The sequence below is a fragment of the Mytilus galloprovincialis genome, chromosome 3 (genome assembly GCF_965363235.1).
Source record: "Mytilus galloprovincialis chromosome 3, xbMytGall1.hap1.1, whole genome shotgun sequence".
NCBI lineage: Eukaryota > Metazoa > Mollusca > Bivalvia > Mytilida > Mytilidae > Mytilus > Mytilus galloprovincialis.
In genome coordinates, this window is record NC_134840.1 from 59858342 (window position 1) to 59883685 (window position 25344).

General features: G+C 31.8%; 1 protein-coding gene across 1 annotated transcript; it reads left to right on the forward strand.

Annotated features, from left to right (window-relative positions):
- The first annotated feature begins 152 nt into the window (after positions 1 to 152).
- Positions 153 to 25344, forward strand: LOC143068491 (uncharacterized). Its single transcript, XM_076242587.1, has 25 exons — positions 153 to 291; positions 1696 to 3592; positions 3983 to 4076; positions 4521 to 4605; positions 5055 to 5217; positions 5534 to 5569; positions 6002 to 6082; positions 6626 to 6742; positions 8116 to 8214; positions 10895 to 11050; positions 11590 to 11682; positions 12090 to 12203; positions 12958 to 13053; positions 13728 to 13924; positions 14310 to 14375; positions 15517 to 15604; positions 16153 to 16394; positions 16842 to 17728; positions 20655 to 20769; positions 21616 to 21700; positions 22269 to 22344; positions 22695 to 22844; positions 23270 to 23417; positions 23971 to 24067; positions 24793 to 25344. The coding sequence occupies exons 2-25, from the start codon at positions 1712 to 1714 to the stop codon at positions 24937 to 24939; spliced, it is 5313 nt and encodes a 1770-aa protein (XP_076098702.1). The 5' UTR covers positions 153 to 291; positions 1696 to 1711; the 3' UTR covers positions 24940 to 25344.

Consider the following 25344-nt stretch of genomic DNA (forward strand, 5'->3'; position numbering starts at 1 on the left):
AATAGCACGGTCGGTTCACTTCACAGTGGTTCACTTCTACTTTTGAAGAGTTTTAAAATTAATTTAGAAACAAACACGGAAGTGTTTGACTGTCCCGTTTGTGTTTTTATTTTATTATTTCATCTCTGACTGTTTCCTTCGCACCCAAGAAAAAGTCAGAAACCACCGAACAGCTTTCATTGCGCATGAACAAACATGGAAAGTTGTTTATGAATTTTTGTTTGACAGTTTCTTCCATCTTACCATCCTCAGATTAGAATGATATTCAACCACTATTGACAACACTTTAAAGTAAGACAGAAACATATCACGTACCTCCCCTTACACTGCAAATATATATAAAAACCGTTAAACATTTTTGTCGATTTTTGAATAATTAGTCGTGTTTCTACACGATCTGTAAACATTTAACATGTAATTTTAACAAACTTGGTGTTCGAAATTTAAATTTCATCAACTTTCAGGGTTCGCAATAGATTAACACCAGCTGAGTCCAGGTACATAGGGAGTCTACAGAAGTCTTTCTCAGTTGTGTCAGTACTGACTACTGGATCAATGACAATGATATCATTTTTAAAATTTTATAATATTAACTTTATTAAGTTGTGAAAATCCATGAATTGTACAAGCAGGATACAAACCCTCAATCTCAGGATCTAAAAGCAGTGCTCTAATCAATTAAGCCAAAGAATATTTTCCTCGTTAGGCTATCTTTATGTTAGTCCAAATAATTATGACGTCTGCCTTGACAGACGTCATAATTATTTGGACTACCTTTATATCTCCAGGTCTACAACATGTGCAACACTTTTCCCCCTTTTTTCAAACTGTATACCATCCATCCGAGTTATTCACAGGTCCACTTCTATACAACCCCAAGACTTTCACTTGGACCTCATTATAATTGCTTACAAAAATGACTGCTGCTAGAATAACGAAAAACAAATTCTGACAATGGTGTGTACATGTATCATTTGACGATGGAGGAAGATAGTTTAACGATCGCAGGGATCTTTTGCAATGGCAGTTGATATTTTAAATGTGGCGGGCCTCCATCATAAAACAGGTCATGGAGATCCCTGTAACAATAGTAAATGTCTGAAGCCTCATAGGAAAACTGATTGTTGTAAGACATCAAGTGTTCATGATATACAAGTGGCACCAATTTCAAAAGCGACAAGGTTATACCTTGAAGTGTTACTTTAAAATATGTTGTAGAATTGGAAGTACAGAGATCACAGGCTCTTGTTTCAAGCATTGTTAAAGGTCTCAAATCTCATTTTGCCTTCATCATTGCCTGAAGCAAGTGCCTTGAACAGAGATTTGTTTTTTCAAGTGTGCATTGTGTTTGTCGCAAAAGCAAGAAAAAGTTATCCTAGACATGCTAGTTGTCAGGCATTAGTGTTGTCAACATTGCATTCATGTTGATCTGTGCAAAGTGGGTCGGCCCAATATGAAAAATATTTATAAGGAATAAAAATAAATACATGTATATCGTGTATATATGAATTCAGTGTAGTTTATAAATGTTTATGAATTTTATAATAATATGAAAGGTGGACTGAAAAAAAACTTTGCAGGCCCCAATATAAAAAATATTTATAAATAAAAATCATTGATATTTAATTTTAATGTACAAAATGTATATATATTTAGTACAAGAAGTTTGACACTATTCTTATTTTATTTTTTTAGCTACTGAGGGTCAAAGATGGAAGGCCAATTTAACCAGGAACTTACTAACCGTTTAATACATGGCTTGCAACAAACAGGCCAGGATGGACCATATGAAAATGATCAACAGCTTTATATGGATGAGGACAATGCAGTTGACTTTCAAAGATATTTAGAGCCAAATTCTCAATTTCTTGGGCAAAATTTTGAAGACATGGATCCTAGTGATTTCCCAGGACAGTCATTTATGAGTAAAGGAGATGGATTGAATTCTCAAAATGAAAGTATGCTAAGAGATGAAGAGCTCATTCAAATAGGTAATAACCAACAAGAGCAAACAGGAAATAATGCAGCTTATCAGCGATCTCGTCCAGATGGAAGCCCAATGTTTTCACAGAGCTCAGGTTTTGTGGCTGGTGATAGTGAATCAGTGGTATTTCGTCCAATCAAACAGCTAGATTTCTCTGCTCTTGATGAAACTGCTATGACTGATGTTATTCTGCCAAGAGGAATCAATAGATCTGCATCAACTCCTGAACATAATAACAGAAGTATTTCAATGATCACTAGAGAACAGTTTATTGAAAATTCAGGAATGAACCGTAATGACTCCCCTGATGGAAATTTTTATGAGTTGAAAACTTCCCCAAATCAAAGTGATCCAGAAGAGGAACTGGATAGTAAGGTTATTTTCTCCCCTTTACATGATCTAAATAATTATCAAGAAGAGCATTTTGATTCAGGTATGAAATCTCCGTCCTTGTCAAGACAACAAATGAGACCAAAAGTCTCTTCGAACGTTAACTATGAAAACACACATGAAAACTTTGAACTTACTCAACAAACACTTAATGAAACAGATATTTCTCCATTTAAAGATAATTACCAAACACAAGGACAGAATATACAGAAAGTGGTTAGAAATTCACCACAACAATCTATTCCAACATTTGGTGGGGATAGAAGGTCACCAAAGTATTCACCAAGTCATGGACAGTCTCCCCACCATCACAGTATAAGTCCAAGTCTACAGCATTCACAGCTGTTTGAAACGAGAGAAATATTTGTGTCAGTTCCACAACAAAATCAGTTTGGTCATAGTCCTCTGACTCCTGATAGTTTAAATCAGAGTGGAGGATTCAGCCAGAAACTAATTGACCTTGATGAACCACAAACCCAAAGGTTTCTTCCTTCACAACAAAATCTTCAATCAAATACTGCCAGTATTCACTCAGGTCAGGATAGAGTTTATAACCCTCATCAAAATAAGGTACCAGTCAATAGGAACCAGCAAGTACAGAGCATGGCTCAAATGTCAGCAGTAGTAAATCAGCATGCACCCAGTGGTGGAAGAGAGCAGGCAATGACCTCAACAACACATGATGTACAGATGAAGGACACAAGTAGGTCTCAGATGCCAGCAAGCAACAAACCAGAGGGAAAGCCTGTCGATAAAAAACCATGGAATTATGCAAAAGGGCAAGGAAACAGAGATCAACAATCCTACTTGGAAAAAGGAGCACAGAAGAGGGAAGTTCTTGCCCAGCATGCAAAATCTAGATTAGTAAGAGAGGAACCAAAGGGAAGAGCACAGGAAAAGACTTCTCAGCCACCTGTCAAAGCTAAAGGAAATGTGAGAATGGGTAGTGGACAGTCAACTGAAAGAATAAACAAAGTTGGAGATTCTTTTCCAGCAAGCAGGAATACTAGACAGGCTGTACAGGGCCAGAGTAGAGTTAATAGTGTACCAGTAACTAGAGGTAATATTGGTCAGCCTACAGATGAACAAAGTAGATATGGTGGTGTGCCAGTGAATAAAGGAGGAAACAAAGTAGACCGTGGTAGGACTTCAGAGCAACACAAGACAAAGGAAGATTACTCACCTGTCTCACAAATGGAACATTATTCTGAAGCACATGTAAGTTTTCATGTTCATAAGAATTGGATTTAAAGCAAGCTATGTTACAGTTTTGAGTTGATTTTCTGATGGCTTGGATTTAGATTATCATGCGTAGAAAATGATTTGGCAAAATTATTTTTTAACTTAAAAATTACGATTTTTTGAATTAATCTCTAACGTAGGTTTGTTACTCTGTGAGATTAAAAACAAATATTAAAGGTAAAATTTTGTCAGCCTTTTTTTTCTGGTTCATGTAAGAATAATGCAATCATAGTTGAATTGAATTAGAAATATTGGTAAGGAAATAAAAATATTTTAGAGATTATCTAGCGACACAAACTTGTCAAGAAAAATAACTGAATCAATTTACAGGTATCTTATTTTATATATTTTTAACTTCCATTGTAGGATAGTAGTTTAGATGTACAGGGAATGGAAGATGTTCGTAGTCAGTTGAAGAATATGTTGAAATTATCCACTAGTGAATCTAATTCTATAATGGGTAAGTCACAAAATGTTTGATGTAATTTATGAACTTGTTAAAGAAGAGAGGGACGAAAGATACCAGAAGGTCAGTCAAATGTGTGATTAAGTAAAGAATGAAATATGATATTTATTATTTAATCCTCTTGTTGCCAGTAGTTTCCCCATTTCATTCTCAATTTTATTATATGGTTGCATTTCATGTGCCAGCAAATATAACAGCTGAACAGAGTAAAATAGCTGCATTTTGGTATTTAAAATGTATTGTTATGTTAGAATATAGTAAACAAGCCGGCTTTTTTATAAAAAAAAAATGTCATCATTACTTATCCTTTGAATACAATTTAAACAGTAGACATTATTTTTTTAATGAAATACATTTTAATGGGTTGGAAACAATTCAATACACAATAAAATTTGAAAATGGTGAGTTGACTAACTTAATTTTCTTTCTTATTTGTAGGAGCAAAATCATTTGACTTCAATGACGAGCATGAGGAAGTTCAAATTGAACAATATCCAGGAAATGTGGAATATTCAGTAATGCGGTAACATATTTACTGTTTTATATTAAATCAAAGGCATCTATTGCAGGGAATGACTGCAAAATCCATTCAAAAGGACAATTGGTAGTCACATCTAATTCTAATTCCAATTGCACATAGTCTAATGTGTCATTCATATTTGAAAAGACTTTTTAAATTTTTTAATGGGTTATTCAGGGCTGTCTTATGAATTTACCTTTCCTATTTATACACTTAAAAAGCATCTGAAAAACACTCCTTTAACAAAAAAATACTAAAGCATTAAATTTTTTTTTGATTTGAATGCTTATAAATCTCACTAGCAGGATGACTGAGTATATAGTGAAGCGATATGGACCTCACAATGAGGGGAAATGAGTATAGCCAAAAATAACCTATTTCTGTTATTGATTAATATATCTAATTCTTTTTCTTGATAGTTAAATATCATTTTATCCCCATTGTTCTTTTAGTGGAAATGGTCAGGACAATGTATCCGAGTTACTGGAGAATTTTCCAAGTATCACAGCCTGTATGTGGACAGATAACTCTTCTATAAATAGAAATGATGTATCTGTACAGAATGAAAATACAAGACTGAGAGAAATTTTAGAAAAAGAAAGATATAGAAGAAAGGTATAATGTTTTTAAATATTATATAAAAGTTACCAAGGGGTATTCAAAAACTTTTAAGTAGAACAAAATCACAACCTCATGACCAGAAGAAAATAGGTTTGAGATTTGAGTCTGGTAGGGTAGACAGTTCCTACTCCACTAGTTTCACCTGTCATGTTTCTCATGGCAAGTACACATCTAGTGATCAGTCACATTTGGGATGTCCCAATCAAGGAATTAATATGTAAGGACATTGTGTATAATGCAGAGTATGAATTATTATTTGTTAATTAATGTCATCCACATATGTATAAAATCATATCTTGTTTTGTTTCAGCATTGTGAACAACAAATACAGAAGCTGAATATAAAGGTTAGTTCTAGGTAACAGTGATGTAAGTTGCTTCATGTTATGTAAAAATATTTATGTTTCTGAATTTAAATTTTCATGTGTAGAGTTTTTGTACTGATGTTTAAAATAACTTTGCATATATGCATGTCATTTGGATAATAAGGACTACTTTCACTGTATTTTAAATTTTGATATCTTTGGCTAGTTTCTCATAAAATCAAAAATGACAAATGAACCAAAAAAGGCTTATTTTATACAAATGTTTATATTTTGCCATATATGTATTTATGATCAAGTATTTATAAAACAATATCAGGCAGTTTTGATATTTTATTATATATATGTTTTATGCCTTCCATATGCATGATATGTAGGTAACACTGACAATTTGAATTATCTCCCCTTTCATGGATATACAGTACATTTTAATACAATTCATACTTCTTTTCACAGCATTTAGAAACACAACAACAGTTAGCAGTTGCTGTGTCCACAGATAAACGGAAAGATATAATGATTGAACAGTTAGACAAGGTAAATCACCAAATAGACTTTTGAATAGTATAAAAATAAGGAGATGAGGTATGATTGCCAATGAGGAAACTGTCCACAAAATTAGGTAACCATACAAACTTCAACATTGAGGAAAGTCATACAGTATAGTCTGCTATAAAAAGTCCTGGCATGAAAAATTTAAAACAATTCAATTCTGAATACTAATTTTAACGTAACAATTTATGAAAAAACAATTATGACAGACTTGAGCCAACATCACACTGAACGAGAGGCATCTGATTTTGGACAGACACATAAAGAATGTGGCCGGGTTAAATATTTTTGAGATCTCTCAACCCATCCCCCTTACCTCACCCCTTAAAGACATCTAACAAAACGCAGTAACCATGATAACTGAAAGCTAATGGAAAAATATATTTAAGTTGATTATTTCACATGTAAAAAAAGATGATTTTAACAAATTCACAAATTAAATAAAGTATTAGTTAGTTGAGTTACTGATTATCTATATGAATCTGTATGTGACATAAACTAAATGACTTTTTTTTTCTTTTTTTCTAGCAATTAGGTAAAGTATTGGAAGGATGGAAGGTACAAGATCATGAGAAGACAATATCACTGGAGAAAAATAGACAGGAGAAAATGAAATTAGAGGAAACAATAAACAAACAACAGAAGGTACCGTATACAGCCTTGTATTGTCCGCATTTGTGTATAGTCCACACCCCCTCTTCATCCCCAAATATCGAAGAAAAAGTCTAGTTCGCCTGTATAGTCCACGGCAACTTTTGACAAGATCAGGTCCGCGAACAATGACAGAAAATGCCGAATTTGGGGTATTTTTTATATATATTTTTTTGCCGAGATCGATCTTTCATTGATATTCAGTATTCAGGTACACTGTTAAGATGCAATGACACAAATTTGACCAAATCCAAAACAAAGCGGACATTCGATCAAAGGCTGATTTTTATGCAAATTACTAAGTCAACACTGTTAAATTGTTTATTTTATTTAACAAAAATAACAAAGAGTAGTCAAGAATAGAGTTAGATTGTTTATTTTATTTCTAAATAATACAAAGAGTTGTCAAGAATACATTATAACGTTGACAACACATGATGTTTCTGTTTACTTGGCCAAACCTCGTTCAACATCATATCCCAACTCTGGAAAAAAATGTCATGAAATCCTATAGTACTGCATAGTCCGCACCCCTTCCATCAATTTCATTCCCAGGGTAAAAAACCGTGGACTTTACACGCCTTTCTACGGTATTCTTTTAAACTTGTTTCTTTATATTTTTACATTATGCAGATTTTTAAAAAATAAATTGCTGCAAGCAAGGCATTTTTATGAGTGTCCTCTTATTGATTCAGTAAATTAAAAAACAAAGTATAGTTTTATTTTTTTTAAACAGTAATAAATCAATGACTGCTGCAGTTTTATAGCCTATCAAGTTTTAATAGAAAAAAAGACACATAGATTCACTCCTATAGTAGACTGTACAGCCTTCAACAATGAGCAAATGTACAAAATAATGAACAAAAAATATGTAACACAGCAACAAATGACAACCACTGAATTTTAGGCTCCTGATTTTGGACAGGCACATACAGAACATTAAGTTTAGAGAGTCTAAATGCTCTTCAATAATGATATTTTTGACAGTATAAAAAAGGAAGTTTGAATAGCAATAATTTTAATTTTTTTGTCCAGTCTATGGGTTAAAATATATTTGACATTTAATACTTTTTTTTTGTGACATTTGAAGTCTGAATTATAAAAAAAAAAAAAAAAAATTGGCACTGGAAATATTAAGACTCAAGGATTTCAGGACTGATTGCAACTTGTCAATATATCATTTCATTATTATACTGTTATTTAGATATTGATGATAGCAAGATGCTTTGATGGGTCAATTGTTACTGGAAAACAATGGACTATTTTGAAAGAGGGATAGGGTATGGATTTTGGCCATAAGATTTTATATTAAAGTGAACTAATATGAAACACTTCAAGTTTAATGTGAATTTTATATTGCATTACAGGTGATAGATTCCTTTGAACAAGACATGGCTCAAGCTTTAGAAGTGGTGAGAGTGGAACGAGATGAAGCAGAAACCACTGTAGAGGAACTTAGATCACAGGTATGTGTTGCTCACCTAATAAAGTCAGTATCATGTTAGTATAGACATTAAGGAAGAGTAGCTTTTTATACAACTGCAATAATTGAAAATTTTTTGGTCGTATATTGGTATCACATTGGTGTCAGCGTCGTTGTCGTCTGAATACTTTTGGTTTTCGCACTATAACTTTAATTTAAGTAAATAGAAATCTATGAAATTTAAACACAAGGTTTATGACTACAAAAGGAAGGTTGGGATCGATTTTGGAAGTTTTGGTCCCAACAGTTTAGGAATTAGGGGCCAAAAAAGGGCCCAAATAAGCATTTTCTTGGTTTTCGCACTATAACTTAAGTTCAAGTAAATAGAAATCTATGAAATTTTGACACAAGGTTTATTACCACAAAAGGAAGGTTGGGATTGATTTTGGGAGTTTTTGTTCAAACTGTTAAGGAATTAGGGGCCAAAAAAGTGCCCAAATAAGCATTATTCTTGGTTTTCACACAATAACTTTAGTATAAGAAAATAGAAATCAATGAAATTTAAACACAAGGTTTATGAACACATAAGGAAGGTTGGGATTGATTTTGGAAGTTGAGATCCCAACAGTTTAGGAATTAGGGGCCAAAAAGGGGCCCAAATAAGCATTTTTCTTGGTTTTCGCACCATAACTTTAGTATAATTAAATAGAAATCTGTGAAATTTTGACACAAGGCTTATGACCACAAAAGGAAGGTTGGGATTGATTTTGGGAGTTTTGGTCCCAACAGTTTAGGAATGAGGGGCCCAAAGGGTCCAAAATTAAACTTTGTTTATTTCATCAAAAAATTGAATAATTTAGGTTCTTTGATATGCCGAATCTAACTGTGCATGTAGATTTTTAATTTTGGGTCCAGTTTTTCAAATTGGTCTACATTAAGGTCCAAAGGGTCCAAAATTAAACTTAGTTTGATTTTAACAAAAATTGAATCCTTGGGGTTCTTTGATATGCTGAATCTAAAAATGTACATAGATTTCTTATTATTGGCCCAGTTTTCAAGTTGGTCCAAATCGGGGTCCAAAATTAAACTTTGTTTGATTTCATCAAAAATTGAATAATTGTGGTCCTTTGATATGCCAAATCTAACTGTGTATGTAGATTCTTAATTTTTGGTCCCCTTTTGAAATTAGTCTACATTAAAGTCCAAAGGGTCCAAAATTAAACTTAGTTTGATTTTAACAAAAATTGAATCCTTGGGGTTCTTTGATATGCTGAATCTAAAAATGTACTTAGATTTCTTATTATTGGCCCAGTTTTCAAGTTGGTCCAAATCGGGGTCCAAAATTAAACTTTGTTTGATTTCATCAAAAATTGAATAATTGGGGTCCTTTGATATGCCAAATCTAACTGTGTATGTAGATTCTTAATTTTTGGTCCCCTTTTGAAATTAGTCTACATTAAAGTCCAAAGGGTCCAAAATTAAACTAAGTTTGATTTTAACAAAAATTGAATTCTTGGGCTTCTTTGATATGCTGAATCTAAACATGTACTTAGATTTTTGATTATGGGCCCAGTTTTCAAGTTGGTCCAAATCAGGATTCAAAATTATTATATTAAGTATTGTGTAATAGCAAGAAATTTTCAATTGCACAGTATTGTGCAATAGCAAGTATTTTCAATTGCACAGTATTGCACAATAGCAAGAAATATCTAATTGCACAATATTGCACAATAGCAAGAGATTTTCAATTGGACTTATCTTTCTTTGTCCAGAATAGTAGTTGAATCAACTTATACAATATACAATGTATATTCACTTTTACTACCAACTGATAAATTAAAAAAATCTTTACCATTCAGTGATAACAAGCACTTTTTTTAATTTTAATATTTTAGGATGTATTTAAATGAGTAGTTATTGCTGAAAACTCCATTAGTAATTTGAATTGAGATCAGTTTTGGAATAAGGTAAAGGGGATGTGAAAAAAAAATTAGGGGGGGGGGGGTCAATTTTTCTCATTTCAGATTTCATAAATAAAAAGAAAATTTCTTCAAACATTTTTTTTGAGAGGATTAATATTCAACAGCATAGTGAATTGCTCAAAGGCAAAAAACAAATTTTAAGTTTATTAGACCACATTCATTCTGTGTCAGAAACCTATGCTGTGTCAACTATTTAATCACAATCCAAATTTAGAGCTGAATCCAGCTTGAATGTTGTGTCCATACTTGCCCCAACCGTTCAGGGTTCAACCTCTGCGGTTGTATAAAGCTGGGCCCTGCGGAGCATCTGGTTTGCCTTGACCTCATTAGTAGTGGTGAATATTGTTTCCAGTCTGGTCTGTCTGTCCATAAGTTTATTTGTCCATGCATCCTTACTGTCAGGTTCAAATTTTAGTTTCAGGTTGTCTCCAGTCTGTTGTGGTTCACATCAAGTTGACACTTAGTACACCTATTAATAATTATGTGGATTATAAAAAAAATATATATGCCATATTAGGGTTTTCCTCAGATTGGCAGTTCACTGAATGAATAGAATACACATGTATCTTTAATTAATCAGAAAGAAGAAATGGTGGGATTTTGTGGATTTTTTTCTTTATTTCTCTTGTCATAAAGGGGAAAGATAAATTATATTCTTTATACATATTAACAATATTGACACACATTTTACATATTTGTCTAGTGCTTTGCATTCTTTTTTTAATGTAATTTATCTTGCAGTTTGAAGAAAAGGAAAGGAATAGAAGACATGCTGAGGAGATGTTAGACACAGAGAGAGAGAAGTCAAGTTTGATAAAACAGGAGTTAGATATGATAAAGGATAACAGAGAACAGATGGATAAAAAATTCCAGCAGCTACAAGACCGGATGTATCAGGTACTGTTTTTAGGTTTCTGCGCTTCATACAAAAATTTGTCCACAATCAACACTTTTACAACCTATAGTTATATTAACAAGAAGCATTCATTTCTTTTCATTTCTTTTGTATGCTACAGCTGTGAAATTACGAGTAATGTCACATTTTTTTTGGTTTTCCTATGCATTGTTGTGACATTGTCACTGGAGGCATGCACTGTCAGGAATGTAAAATGATTTTAAGAAATAAAATATATTTTTCGAATGCCTGTCAATTGTTGTCAGTCACTGGAAAGTATGGATTCTTATGAAACATATATGTATTGTAAATATTAAAAAAAGTTATTGTAGAAAAGGGAAAGCTTTGTTTATTGCTATTTTGATTTATGTCACTTATCTTTGATGTTGTTTCGTGTAGCTTCATTTACATGAACACTTTGGATTGATCATCATATTAGAATTAATAAACATGCAAGGATAGTTGGATATTCACTCCTGACATGTTGACTTTTATTCTAAATTCTATTCTCTCATATTCAACCATTAATTCTTTTTCTTAGGAACAAGATAATTGGTTCAAAAGAGAACAGGAACTGTTGAACAAGATAGACCAGGTGTCTGAATCTAATGTTAAAGTTGTTCAACAAGAAAAGGTTGGTACATGTGTATGATTATAATAGATTGTAGAATATTTTTTTTTACATTTGAAGCTTGCTTAAATACATGTAGAAAGATACAAGACTTGCTGGAATTAATTTCTGTCCTTAAAACTATCAGAAAAACTATTATTTTGGTTTAAAATTATGAATTTCTTAACTTGATTTAGAATATATAGAAATTTTATCTTCACTTGCTTTGCAGTTTAAAAAAAACTGTTCAGAAAAATGCTAATAAACTGGGCTACAAAGGATAATTTGCTGTGTATCCAAAATATTATGAATATATCTTAGTTGGCATATTAACCTTCACCATCTTTGTGAGTGAGTAATTGGACTACCTCATTACATTTTGGAAAGTTATACAAAATAAGTGTAATTTTCTAATTTATATTTAATATCAGGACAAAAATGAAGAATTGTCAAATCGCAACAGAGTGATGGAAGAAGAAATACATGAAATACAGAAAATTATAAAGAAAATGGAAATGGAACATGATGCTGTTCTGAGAGAAAAGGTATATTATATATGATCTAAAATCAGAAGTGTTTTGAAACTTCTCTAATATTTAAAATTGAATGTTAAATCTATGCAGATCAAGAAAACATAACTGTTTTTGAATAAAACATTTTCATTACAATTTACCCAACCATGAAAAAGTGAAATTAAAATAATACTTAAATCTTTACTATTTGACCCATCCCTTGGTTTTTTTTTACAAAAAATCTTACAACTGAAATAATTTGTAAAATATACTGATGTGTTCATGATTTACAAGTATCTTTTCTCAAAAGATTTTTTTGTGAAATGAGTTGTAGTGTAGAAATAATAATGGCCATAATAATACTTGCACAGAACGTAAGCCTTAAACTGTACCTTCTACCTCGTATTGGAGGATTTTGTAATATGATTAAAAGGAGATATGGGGTAATTTTCACCAAGACGGCTAACTAACAATCAATACACATTATTGATAAATAATTTAATAAGCTTGATCAGACCACATACTAATCCAATTACATGATGGTTGGCTGTTATTGATGCCAGGAAAAAGTATTGCTTATATGGATAATGCCACTATCCTCTTACAAAGAACTAAAAAAAATCAAAGCAAAGATTGAAATTCTGATAAAGGGTTGTTATATAGATAGTCATATTACTAGCTGATCTAGCTGCCAAGGTGGTAGTTACTCCTAGTTGGGTGTGTGATGCATTAGTTAGTTAAAGAAAAGAACCCTTATACATTTATTGTTATCGATTGTTTGTTTTAGGAAAGCCTCAAAGTAGAGATGGGTATAATGGAAGCAAAGTTTGAAAGTTCACAGAGAACATTAGAGGCAGAGCTAGCTTCACAGATGGAAAAAGAGGTAAAAACAAAAATTCTGCATTTGTTAAAATTTAAAAAGAGATACATATATTTGTCGAAGTAGAAGATTTTTGATGTAATTGAGTGATTTCACTCAAACAACAGAAAATTAAAGCTGATAGCAGATACTTAGATGAGAGATTATGACTTTTTTCAAAGACAATTACTACATGTATTGCATTTAATTCTCTCTCTATTATTTAATCAGAAAAAGAAAGAACAAAATGCTGAGAAAAATTACATTTTTTTTTCTTCAATTAGAATTTTATTCTATGTATTAATGTTTTACAATATTTATTATATTTCTTAGTCGTTTCTTATTACATTTAGCTTAAGCAAATATAAATATAGTATACAGGTATTCAGTATATATCAAAAGTTAAGCTAACAAGAATACAAACATCAGAGTGGAAATGAATGCATATTGCCTAAAAGTTGAGTGGGTTCATCAGCTTTGAAAGTGTAAGCATCTCCTGCTATATGCATGCAGCATCTAGAATTTTCACAATATTGGTACCAGTTCACACGGGGTTAGACAAATGTCTACATTTCCACTCAGTGATATTGTTTTAATTACACATTGAATTTTGCAATATGGTAATATAAAAATATTCATGAAATCTTACCTGCTTAGTATTATACAACAGTGTTTATTATTAACTTTGTTCATTTTAGATTTCAGATCAGATGTCAGACCTTCAAAAACGTGTTGAAAAAAATGACAGTGAGATGAGAGAGAAACATTATGAACATACAAAGGAATTAAACCAACGTCATAAAGAAGATTTAGAGAAACACTTGGCAAACTTTCATAGACAGCTAAAAGACAGGGATGATGAAAATCGTAGACAAATACAAGAATATGAAGAAAAGTAGGTCTTTATTTAAAGGCATATATTATTTTTATAGATAACTTGTTTTGAATACATTATATAGCTCAGTGGGGAGAACAATGACTGGTTAATGCAAATTCATTTATTTTCATGGATTGAGAAAAAGTTGTGTATTGCATACAAGCCAAAAGAATATTGATTTTACTTTGAAAATTGAATACATTTTATCCACAAAATCCACTGACATATCCAATGCATAAACTATTAACCTCTATCATTTCACAAGCCTTAGACTTTTTGCCTGTCTTAAATGATATGAATTTATCAGCTTGACTCAAACTTTGAAATGCAACTGAATGATTAAGTATAAAAAATGTTGATCTCAGTTACTTAAGTCTTAACTTGAAGAGTTTTGTATTTTTAGGCTACAAGCATACAGAGCAGAAATCAGTAATTTACAGGATACTAAACAAAAACTAGAGAAACAGAGGTAAATAAAGAATGTTAATTCATTGTACACAACTAATGAAGTTATGCACAAAAATAACATTCATTTTCTGTTCTGGTAATAGAAGATACAATTTGGTTGAAATGCACTAGAAATTAACAAATAAGGGGAGATAACTCTGTAATTTGCTATCATTCTAACCAATTTTCTAACCAAGTTATTTGATATTACCAGACATACATAAACAAAAGACTAATACTTTTTAACTCAGGATGATGGTTAGTATTAAATAGCATGATTAGCTCGGTGGGTTTTTTCTAATCATGTTTTAATTTTTACCTAAATTGCCTGATTCTTACAAAGACTGGCACATAAGTAGAAAAAAATCCTTTATATTTTAATAGGTTTATGATTAATTAAAAAGATGATTACATTTGCTATTCCCAAGGGTGACTCGAATAGAAATTTGATCACTCAGTATTCTTCAAACCAGCAGTAAAACGCTTGCCTAAGTGGGTCGTCCGTTTGGCTGTGAGGGATGTATCAAGTTTGTAGCCACGTCCAGTCTTTGCATGTTACGAACCCTTGCAACCACTCTTTGAGGGATTACGTAGGTTGCCTGTCCCTATCCAATATACCCTAATTTTTTCCTGCACCTTCATCTCAGATGGCTTCTATTACAAGATCTTCCTATTGTATTTATTGTTAACTTGTTCTCGTCCTGAATATGCATGAAATATTTGCCACTGGATGTTAAGCACCTAACAATCAATCAAAAATTACATTTGAGCAGATTTGTAAGTCAGTATAGTAAAGAGGATGTGGTATGACTGCTAATGAGACAACTCTTCACAAGAGACCAGATGACACAGAAATTAATACTTGTAGGTCAATGTAAGGCCTTCAACAATGAGCAAAGCCCATACCACATTGTCAGCTATAAAAGGCCCTGAAATGACAAATGTAAAACATTCAAACCAGAAAACTAACAGCGTAATTTATGTAAAAACAACCTTATGTTGCCATGGTGGTGATAAAAAATGTTCATGCAAGTACAACACTTTTCTTGAATCTGCAAATCATTTTTTTGTTTAACACTTGTACTTGTCACCAGAGATAGTAATCAGAAATCAGTCTACTCTTACAATGCTTATCCACTGACGTACTCTGTGTTTAATTTTAGAACTGATATATTGCTGAAACTTCAACAAATGATGCAGTCACAATGGAATGAAGCTCTCAGTCTGCTGGCTACTACTCCTCAGAGAAAGGTACTTTATTAGATATAAAACATAGTTACAATTCTCTACTCACATTAATTTTGTCATATGCATGTTAATTTAAAAGTTATTTTAAAAGATGGAAAATATGAATTAGCTTACACAGTTTTATAAGAGGAATTATAGCACCGAAAAAAGTCTTGCATAGTGATGAAAATGAAGAAAAAGTTATTACCTTTTTATTCTTATATGTTTTTCATAATTAAGATTCCTTAACTATGATGGATTACAAGCACTCTGGTATAATGATTTTTTTTTTGGATTTTGTTTCGGACAGACTGTTCACAGGACTATTTTTGTTTCCAATAAAAACAAGTTGACCATTTTAATTTTAGTTACATATGAAAAAATGAAAACGTGGTAATAAAGGATGTTGGAAAAAACAAAATAGTAAAAGAATTGATAGGATTAAATGCATCATTTCCCTGGACTTTTACATTTATTTGTTAGAGAATAGATCAAGTTTACACATAATTTCTATAAAAAAGTGTCCATCCTATATAAACAGTACTTTATTTGGATGTATGTATATGTTACAGAGAGGACAGTTCAATGGTCCATCAAAAGTTGCTCAGCTTAGCCTATCTCAAAATGAAACTGATTCTAGAGCTAGAGATGACAACTCACTTCAACTCTCTGACCTTAGTAGCAGAGAACCGGCACCATCTGCTGCACAAAGGGGAAATAACTCTCGTATAACAAGAGATGAAGTTCCTGTTTCCACTGAAGTAAATCTAACAGATTTTCAGACATCTTTGCATATGCAACAACTTTTACAAAGGTAAGCTACACTTTGTTGTTGACTTGCTGCCTAATTAATAAATAGATATTTAAAGTGACCACATATGAAATGAGGGTTGTTCTTGTAATTTAAAAGTTATTGCAAAGAAAATTTCAGAAAATCTTTGAACTACATAATTACCAGTATGCCAATCTCACAATTCTTGAGTCAGAAAATATCTACAGTGTTGTATTTAGATTCAAGTAATCTCTGTAAATTTATTCAACTTAATTTGTATGTTATTGAAAGTACTAGACTCTTTTTATTGTATATAAATAATGTTTACACATCTGATCTTGAAAACATGCTTCAATTATTCTTTCTCTTTTAGCTTCCCTCCTTGCATTGCTTTATTGCTTTTATATTGAGGATTCTCAAAGTCTGCTAAAATATACATACATGCTTTATTCACCAAACTGTTTGAATAGTATTGTTTCTTTATTTCAGTCTGTCAAACTTCACAACACAACCTTTCCCTGCCTATGGTAATGGACAACCTGCTAACCAACAGAACAATGATGTTTACCATGATCCTCACCAGACCCTTCCTCTGAGACCTGAAATGTCATACAGTACCCATGAGGAGACTAAACCTGCATCTTATCCATCCTCACCCAACTCAAAGCAAGGTTATAACAAAGGAAATGTATCTCAAGGTCATCATCAAGGAAACATATCTCAAGGTCATCACCAAGGAAATGTATCTCAAGGTCATCACCAAGGAAATGTATCTCAAGGTCATCACCAAGGACATTTATCTCAAAGTCATCACCAAGGAAATATATCTCAAGGTTATCAACAAGAAAATGTATCTGAAAGTTATCCTGAAGGAAATATTTCTCAAGGTCATGCACCTCAGATTCCTGCTATGGATTCACATCCTCCTCTTAGTTATCCTGTAGATGAAACAGATGAATTTAATAATCATCTACAAATGTTACTAAATGCCAACAGACCTGACCCTCCAGTTTTTACAGGGTCAAGGAATGATTCTGTTAATCAAGGACATGCTCTTAATATGAGCCAGATGTCTTCTGTGGTTGGATCAAAAAACGATTCACAAAACTATGGACATGTTCAATCAAATGCATGTCAAGTTCAACAACACCCTCATAGACAAACTTATAGTGAATCTGTTGATCATTGGCTTAGACAATCATTGAGGTCACAGGACAATCAGTCACATGATTTAAACAAGTCACATGCTAGTCATGTGAGTAGTCATCAGGATGATTACATTGGCCAAATGGGAATGGCTGTGCCTATCCGTCCACCACAACAACAAGAGAGTTTTATAGCTCCACCAGATTCTGAGCTATCTAGTCATCACCCAGGTAAATTTAATTTTAGTATGACTATCAAAGGAAGATTGATATCCTGAAATCAGTTTTCAAGACTTCATATTGTAAACTTATTTTTTGTTATTTACCTATAGTAAAGTGCATATAGTAAATTTTGCATTTATATTATTTTGGGATCTCTCAATTTGAAAATTTTGTAGCTTACAAGATAGAAGCTGTGTAGGTTAATGTAAATAAAAAAAAAACACTATTACAAAATATAAATCAATTGCTTTAAAAAAGCAATTGTAGGGGGTCTTTCCCCCTGTAAAATTAATTGAATTGGGGGGTGTTTGTTTGTTTGTTTGTTTGTTTGTTTCTGTATGGGGTCTATATTATTGTTACCGGAGAAGTTTCATGTTTAGTTTGGAAAGTTTTTCTTTTATTTTAGGTACAGCGCGCGCGCCACATCACGTGACACGGGTTTATAATAACGAAAAGATAGTCTTTTTATTTCTTTTTAGGTGGGGACGTTAAACAGACAACATCTATAGAGATGGAATGTACACAATGTAATTTCTTTTGTCATTGTAGGAAATTGACATTTTGATGACAGTTCACAAGTAGTGCATGTTTTGGATTTAATTGATCCGGTGTAACTTTAAAACACATTTATTGATTATTTTCTGATAATGTACATTTTTCAGCACCTGTTTGTAACACAGATTAGTATTTCAAACTCGGAGCGGACATTTTATTGTAGGTTTTTACTGAGATTTACGGACCTAGCAAGCTATTTTTACGGCATTGCCATTTCTTTTCTCTAGGAAAAGCTTTGAGAGATATCTGCACCAAGTTTTTTTATAAACGTTTAGTACATGTATGCCCTGCTGACTGCAAATTTTGAGGTCGATTGTACTTGTAGTTTCAGAGAACATGTGGATTTTTTTTTCAGAAGTGACGTAAGAACAATATTAAATTTCAATTTTTCTTGAATAATTGAGAGTTTGTTCCTTCAATAAACTGTCATGATTAAACAGTCATACAGATTGATTGATTGATTGATTGATTGATTGATTGATTGATTGATAAGTTGGTTAGTTGGTTGGTTGGTTGGTTGGTTGATTGGTTGGTTGGTTAAACACGTTGGATAGGGTCAATTGAAACACGGAAAAAGAAACAAAGAAGATCTTGGACCCTATATTAAACACATGAGACGGAAACATGATTGATTGATCATGATCATGATTGATTGATTAGTTGATTGATTGATTAATTGATTAGTTGGTTGGTTGGTTGGTTAAACACGTTGGATAGGGTCAATTGAAACACGGAAAAAGAAACAAAGAAGATCTTGGACCCTATATTAAACACATGAGACGGAAACATGATTGATTGATCATGATCATGATTGATTGATTGGTTGATTGATTGATTGATTGATTAATTGATTAGTTGGTTGGTTGGTTGGTTGGTTGGTTGGTTGGTTGGTTAAACACGTTGGATAGGGTCAATTGAAACACAGAAAAAGAAACAAAGAAGATCTTGGACCCTATATTAAACACATGAGACGGAAACATGATTGATTGATCATGATCATGATTGATTGATTGATTGATTGATTGATTGATTGATTGATTGGTTGGTTGGTTGGTTGGTTGGTTGGTTAAACACATTGGATAGGGTCAATTGAAACACGGAAAAAGACACAAAGAAGATCTTGGACCCTATATTAAACACATGAGACGGAAACATGATTGGTTGATCATGATCATGATTGATTGATTGATTGATTGGTTGATTGGTTGGTTGGTTGGTTGAACCCTATAAGAAACACATGAGACGGAAACATGATTGATTGATTGATCATGATCATTATTGGTTGATTGGTCATGATCATGATTGATTGATTGATTGATTGATTGATTGATTGATTGATTGATTGGTTGGTTGGTTGGTTGGTTGGTTGGTATGTTGGTTGGTTGGTTGAAATTCAAACACACATAAAACTGTTTAAATAGTGCCAAAACCACATAATTTGATGACCTTGACCTTTGACCTTGTAACCTTCGTCAAGGTCATTGCTCCACAAGGTCATTGCAAAAGACCCTATGGGTCAAGGACCGTTTGTTTAAGAGTTTTGCCTAAAAATGGCCTTTTAAAAACCATCGATGGGAGTTATGTCCCTTACATGATGGTAAAATCAATATAGTCATAATGTAAAAAAAGTTGCCCCTTGAAGTACCAAGCATTTTTCACTGCTTAATTTTTTTGTATCTATAACCGTTCAAGAGTTATAGGGAAATCAAAGACATATGAAAATCTAAAATATGACCTTGACCTCTGACCTTGACCTAATTTTCTAAGTTAGGAATCAGGGGACTCAAATAAAAACATTCCAGGGTTATACGGTTAACGGTTTATGAGTTAAAAAAACATACCGACAAATTTATTCCGAAAAGATAGATAACTCCTATAAAATTTCTTCGAATCGCTTCGATCCAAATACGCCAAAAATTACTGAGGATGTACCGAACAATTTTGTAAAATAAATTTGTCATAATCTTTAACGGTTGCGAAGGAGATGCCATAACAAGGAAAACAGTGTTTGGGGAGATAACTCCTACAAAGAAAAGTATTCGTTTACGCAGGGTAAATTTCAAAAGCGCATAAACTGTTCGATATCATATACAAAATATCTAAGCGACATATTGCGAAACAAATGTTTATCGCAAGAACAAAATTAGGCGGAAGAAAAAAAAAATAATCAGAAGAAAAACAATAGGTCTTTCCACAGAAAAGTGGAAAGACCTAATAAACATCTAAAAATAAATCAAGCTTTGGATTCCTCAGTTTCTTTTTTCATATTTGTTAATAATTTTTGCTAAACTGTGTAGAGTTCAGTGACAGTACAATATATTGTTCAATATTCTGTTACTTTTGTGTCATGTTTGTTTATCTTTTATGTATTTGATTACAGATATGTCCCATCTTCATCAGCAACCTCCCTCAGCATGTTACTCCCCACCAACCAAACAGACAAGAACGCAAGCTTTACAACAGGACCATGACCCTTTACTCAATGAATCTGTCAGGTAATTATTTACTTTGAAAAAAGAAATTAGTGTGACACTGTTGTCAATGACTGTATTTGTAGATTTGATGGCAGATGTTAGAGGTGGAACAGAAATATTACAAAAGGAGGGAGTGTTATTGTCTGTTTTTATTGAAAATGAAGCAGAGTGGTGTAAGGCAAATTTTTTTTTGATGATTTTATGCCAAAAGTTTACATTTTTTTCCATAAACCCTGAATTAGCCTTACATGTCATCAGATCAAAATGGTGTAATATGTCTTGTATTATTAGAATAAGAAATATAAGCCTCTTGCAAGGGCATTCACTATTTTGGATTAGAGCGAAAACTATTTGTGCCATTTAACTACATTTTAAGGATATTTTTACACTTTATAATATAAGTGATGTATACAGATGACTAGAATGATCTTAAATTGAGGTTTAAAAAAATACATTATAACTGTTCAATTGCCACCATCTATATTTTAACCACGTTTTAAATGTATATGAAAAAAAATAAAAAGATGTGGTGAGATTGCCAATTGGATAAATAACTACCAAAGCTCAAATAACATAGATAAACATGGTCACTGTACAGCGTTCAACAATGAGAAAACCTATACTGTACACTATAAAAGGCCCCAACATATTATAAAGATAGCCAAAATGATCTGAACTTAAAGTTACTGGTTAGTCAAATACGTTATATTTTACCTTTTAATTGCCACCATTTACATTTTAACAACACTAAACGTATATTTTTATACTTAAAATAGTATAAAAAAGTTGTAAATAGATGGCTTAAATGATCTTAAATTAAGCTTTAGAAAAATACATCATGTCTTAATTTCTTTTCCTAACTTTCAGACTTGCCAATGAATACAATGAGATCTCAGATAAAGTTGAAGAGCATGAGTACAGACAGGGAGAGTTACAACATTATATACATATGGTAGGTAGTAATTTATGTTGACTTATTAAGGGGATGCTCTGCTTTGTGAATCTCTTAAATGTCAACCAACATGGCCATCATGGCTTAAAACAGGGTTGTTTATTATCTATAGATTTTTATTTTTTTTGTGTTTTTATTTATTAGATTAAAAACTATAATATGCAAAAAAAACTTTTAAATTAGCAAGATTTATCAACAGGACAAAATCTACAGTTTCAACATGGCTATAATAGCTGGTTGACTCCTTCTTAGCTAATTAAAACAGGAGATTGAATGTTCATTATCAAGGTTAAAGTTTAGAAAGGCCTTCGTGGCCGAGTGGTCTAAGTAGTTACTACTGTAATCACCAGCCAGTCAACACTGAGGTTGTGAGTTCAAATACTGTTGGTGCAGGTGAACTCGACTTCAATCTTAATTGACTAGGACTGTCAGTTTTCCTATCGAAGGTCAATGGTTTTCTCTGGAACTTTGGCTTCCTGCACCAATAAAAACTTGCTGCCAAGAAATAGCCCAAATGAGGTGCTTAAAAGTGATGATCACAAAATGAAACTGTTATCATTCTTTACAGCTTTTACAGAAACCCCCTGGTGATCCAGTAATAGATCAAGATGAACATGCATCAATATTTTCTCATGATCAAACAGGTATGTATTGTATATTTCTTAGTAGTATAATAGATATAGGACAATTTACTAATCAAGGTTATTAAACATTCAACAATTTTCATTTTCAATACAACCATTTTTCAAGTATAAAACTTAATTATTAATTAATTATTTTTTTTTAAATTAACAACTATAATGCATAAATAATTATTTTATTATCAAAAGGTGGTGTGCATAATAATTAAATTTAAAAACAAAATTTAGTACAAGGTATTTCAGTTATTTCATTAGTTATTTTTTTATTTTAATCCTGGTCTTTTCAAGGAGATTTTGATCTAGTATAGTGTTGATGTGTTTATCATAACTTATATTTGTTTATTTAACTGTAGAAGAATTAGATTTAAATGATACAGCACAAGCAGCACAGATACAGAGAGAATTGTCACGGATACAAGAATTACGGGAGAAACCAGCATTGCATGACGAAACAGACAGGAGAGCTGTTAAAGTACCCATGGCACAGGGCAGTAAAGCTGTTGGTATGTATATCATGAATTATTAGGGCCCACTAATTAATTGGGGGAAGACCTATAGTAAACAGCTTGATGGTCTGTCACACATTGTTTCCTTTCTCTTGGAGTTAGATCATGAAATTAAGCATTATTACTCACTGCTAGAAGGTGTGTAACATGACAAGAAGATCAGCATAAAGGGAAAATTGTGGTGAAATAACTTTTTTTAATTTTAAACTTGGTTATCCATGTGCAAATTATTTCAGCCCTCTTTGTGTTTGGGGATTAGTTTGTGGTAAATCAGTAAAATTGTAGCCTTCCATGATATAAGTTATGTTTCAATGGAGTAAACATGATTACTTCTTAATTAAATTTAAATCACAATTTACTTGTTTACTTAAGTTTAGCTATTCGATTTGAGATACAATGTATTGGAATTATTATTCTTTCAGGCAATTCTTTCCAAGGAGTACTACAGCCAGAACATTTGGCAGAAATCTCAAAATACCTTGAGAAACATAAGGATCAATTATCAGGAAAAACTAATGAGGATGAACATTTAGTAGAAATTGTCAGCTTACTTAGAAATATGCAGATACAGTATGTATTATATCATGTGGATAGAAAATATGTTAAGGGTCTAATACATAAGGCCCTAAACAACAGACCCCTACACAAATCACCACAAGATAAAAGGCCCCATAGACACATTCTTATTTAATGAATGAATGAAGTAAATGACAAAAGCTTTTTCTCCCATATGTATAATATTCATTTGATTTGCAAAACATATATCACTGTATATTATGGACAATATATGTTGGCATGCATAAGTTTTGATTGTTTCTGTAAATTTGACTACTTCGTATAAGATACCAAATTATAAAAAAAAAATCAACAAACCTATGAAATTATGATTTATTTTAAAACAAATCTTTGACAACTAACAATAATGCAAGATTGATAATTAAAGTTAGAAAATATGATGAGGTAGAATTTTGATAACAAATGACTACCAGATTTTCCTGTCAGATTTTTAGCATTGATAAAAATATTGAAATAATTTGTGATTTTTTATTAAGTGTACACTGTTATTGCTATATTAGATTACAGACATTAGCTATTATAATACTTTAGAAAATATATATTTTAGAAATCCACAAAAAACAGTAAATTTTAGACAACAAGTTGAATCACCAAGGTCGCCAAGGGATAAAGTGAAGAAAAATTTGAGAGGTCAGATGTCAAAGGTGAGAAAACTAACCTTAGTATTGAAATATAATCATAATAAATCCCAACAAACCCCGTGGATTTGCAGAAAAATATAAATCACTAAAATCCAAAACTTTTTTCTGTATATAAAGAAAGCCTTCTGCATCCCTTTTTCAGGGAAAATTTGTGGAAAAGATTTGTAAACATTATGTGTTGTATCACAATGTAAATGCTTAAAACAAATGTGAGTATCTATAATGATGAAAAAACTGTTGAAATTCATATTAAGAACAAAAGAATTAAACAAAAATGATTAAGAATATATGTATGGCATATATCACCAAACTTTCCAAAAGAGCTAGAAAGGAGGTCTTATATATTTTGTAAATGTGCCTTTACTACTTCTATGATAGATGGATAAGCCCAACATAAGGAGAGGGAGAAAGAGCAACTATTTATTTCTACTGTATAATCTAATTTTAATATCATATTGTTTTTCAAAATATTAGAACAAGGCTTACAAAGATGAAAAAATGTTGAAATAGAAAAGAAGTGCTAAATGTGTCCTCAAAGTTTAAAGTAATTAAACTATCTGTCTCTAAGTCATTGACAGGTTGATTTGTGCTGACAGTATATAACCATCATTCATCAATCATCCACTGAGAGTATGTAGTCCATTGTATTAAGTAAACTTGTATAATTCATAAATCTGGTCTTCTAAAAAGTCATAAGAAAATCTGTATTTTTAAATTATTTATTTCAGGTATCAGATAGTGCTCAATCAAGACCGGATACCAGTCAGGGTCAAAATGGCAAATCTCAAGGGCAGTCAAAGAAAATAGAAAGAAAAGTAGCATCTGTTGGCCCTAATAGACACATTCAAAATAAAGGAAAGAATGCATGGAAATGATGAAGAAATTTTACATATTCATTTTAAAGATCTGTACAAGAAGAATGATTAGTGATTGTATCTTAATAGATAATTCATATCAATTTGTGTAATGATTCCAAATTTGTAGTAGTAAAAATCTAAAAAAACTACAATTGATACTGCTTATGAGAAGTTTTATTTAATGAATTTTTAGTTCAAAGTAAAGACTGCCAATTTTTAACTCTGAAAAGATTTGGATATTTTTGTACACATTTTGCTTTGAAATGAAATTGAATAAGGCATTAATTAACTTTTCCATAAAGGCATAATGAAATTGGAGCTTTTATAATGATATGGTTGTAATTTATATGTCTGAAATATTTATTTATTTTACAATTTATGTATGACTATTTATTATGTTACATAAATCTATTTTTACAAGTA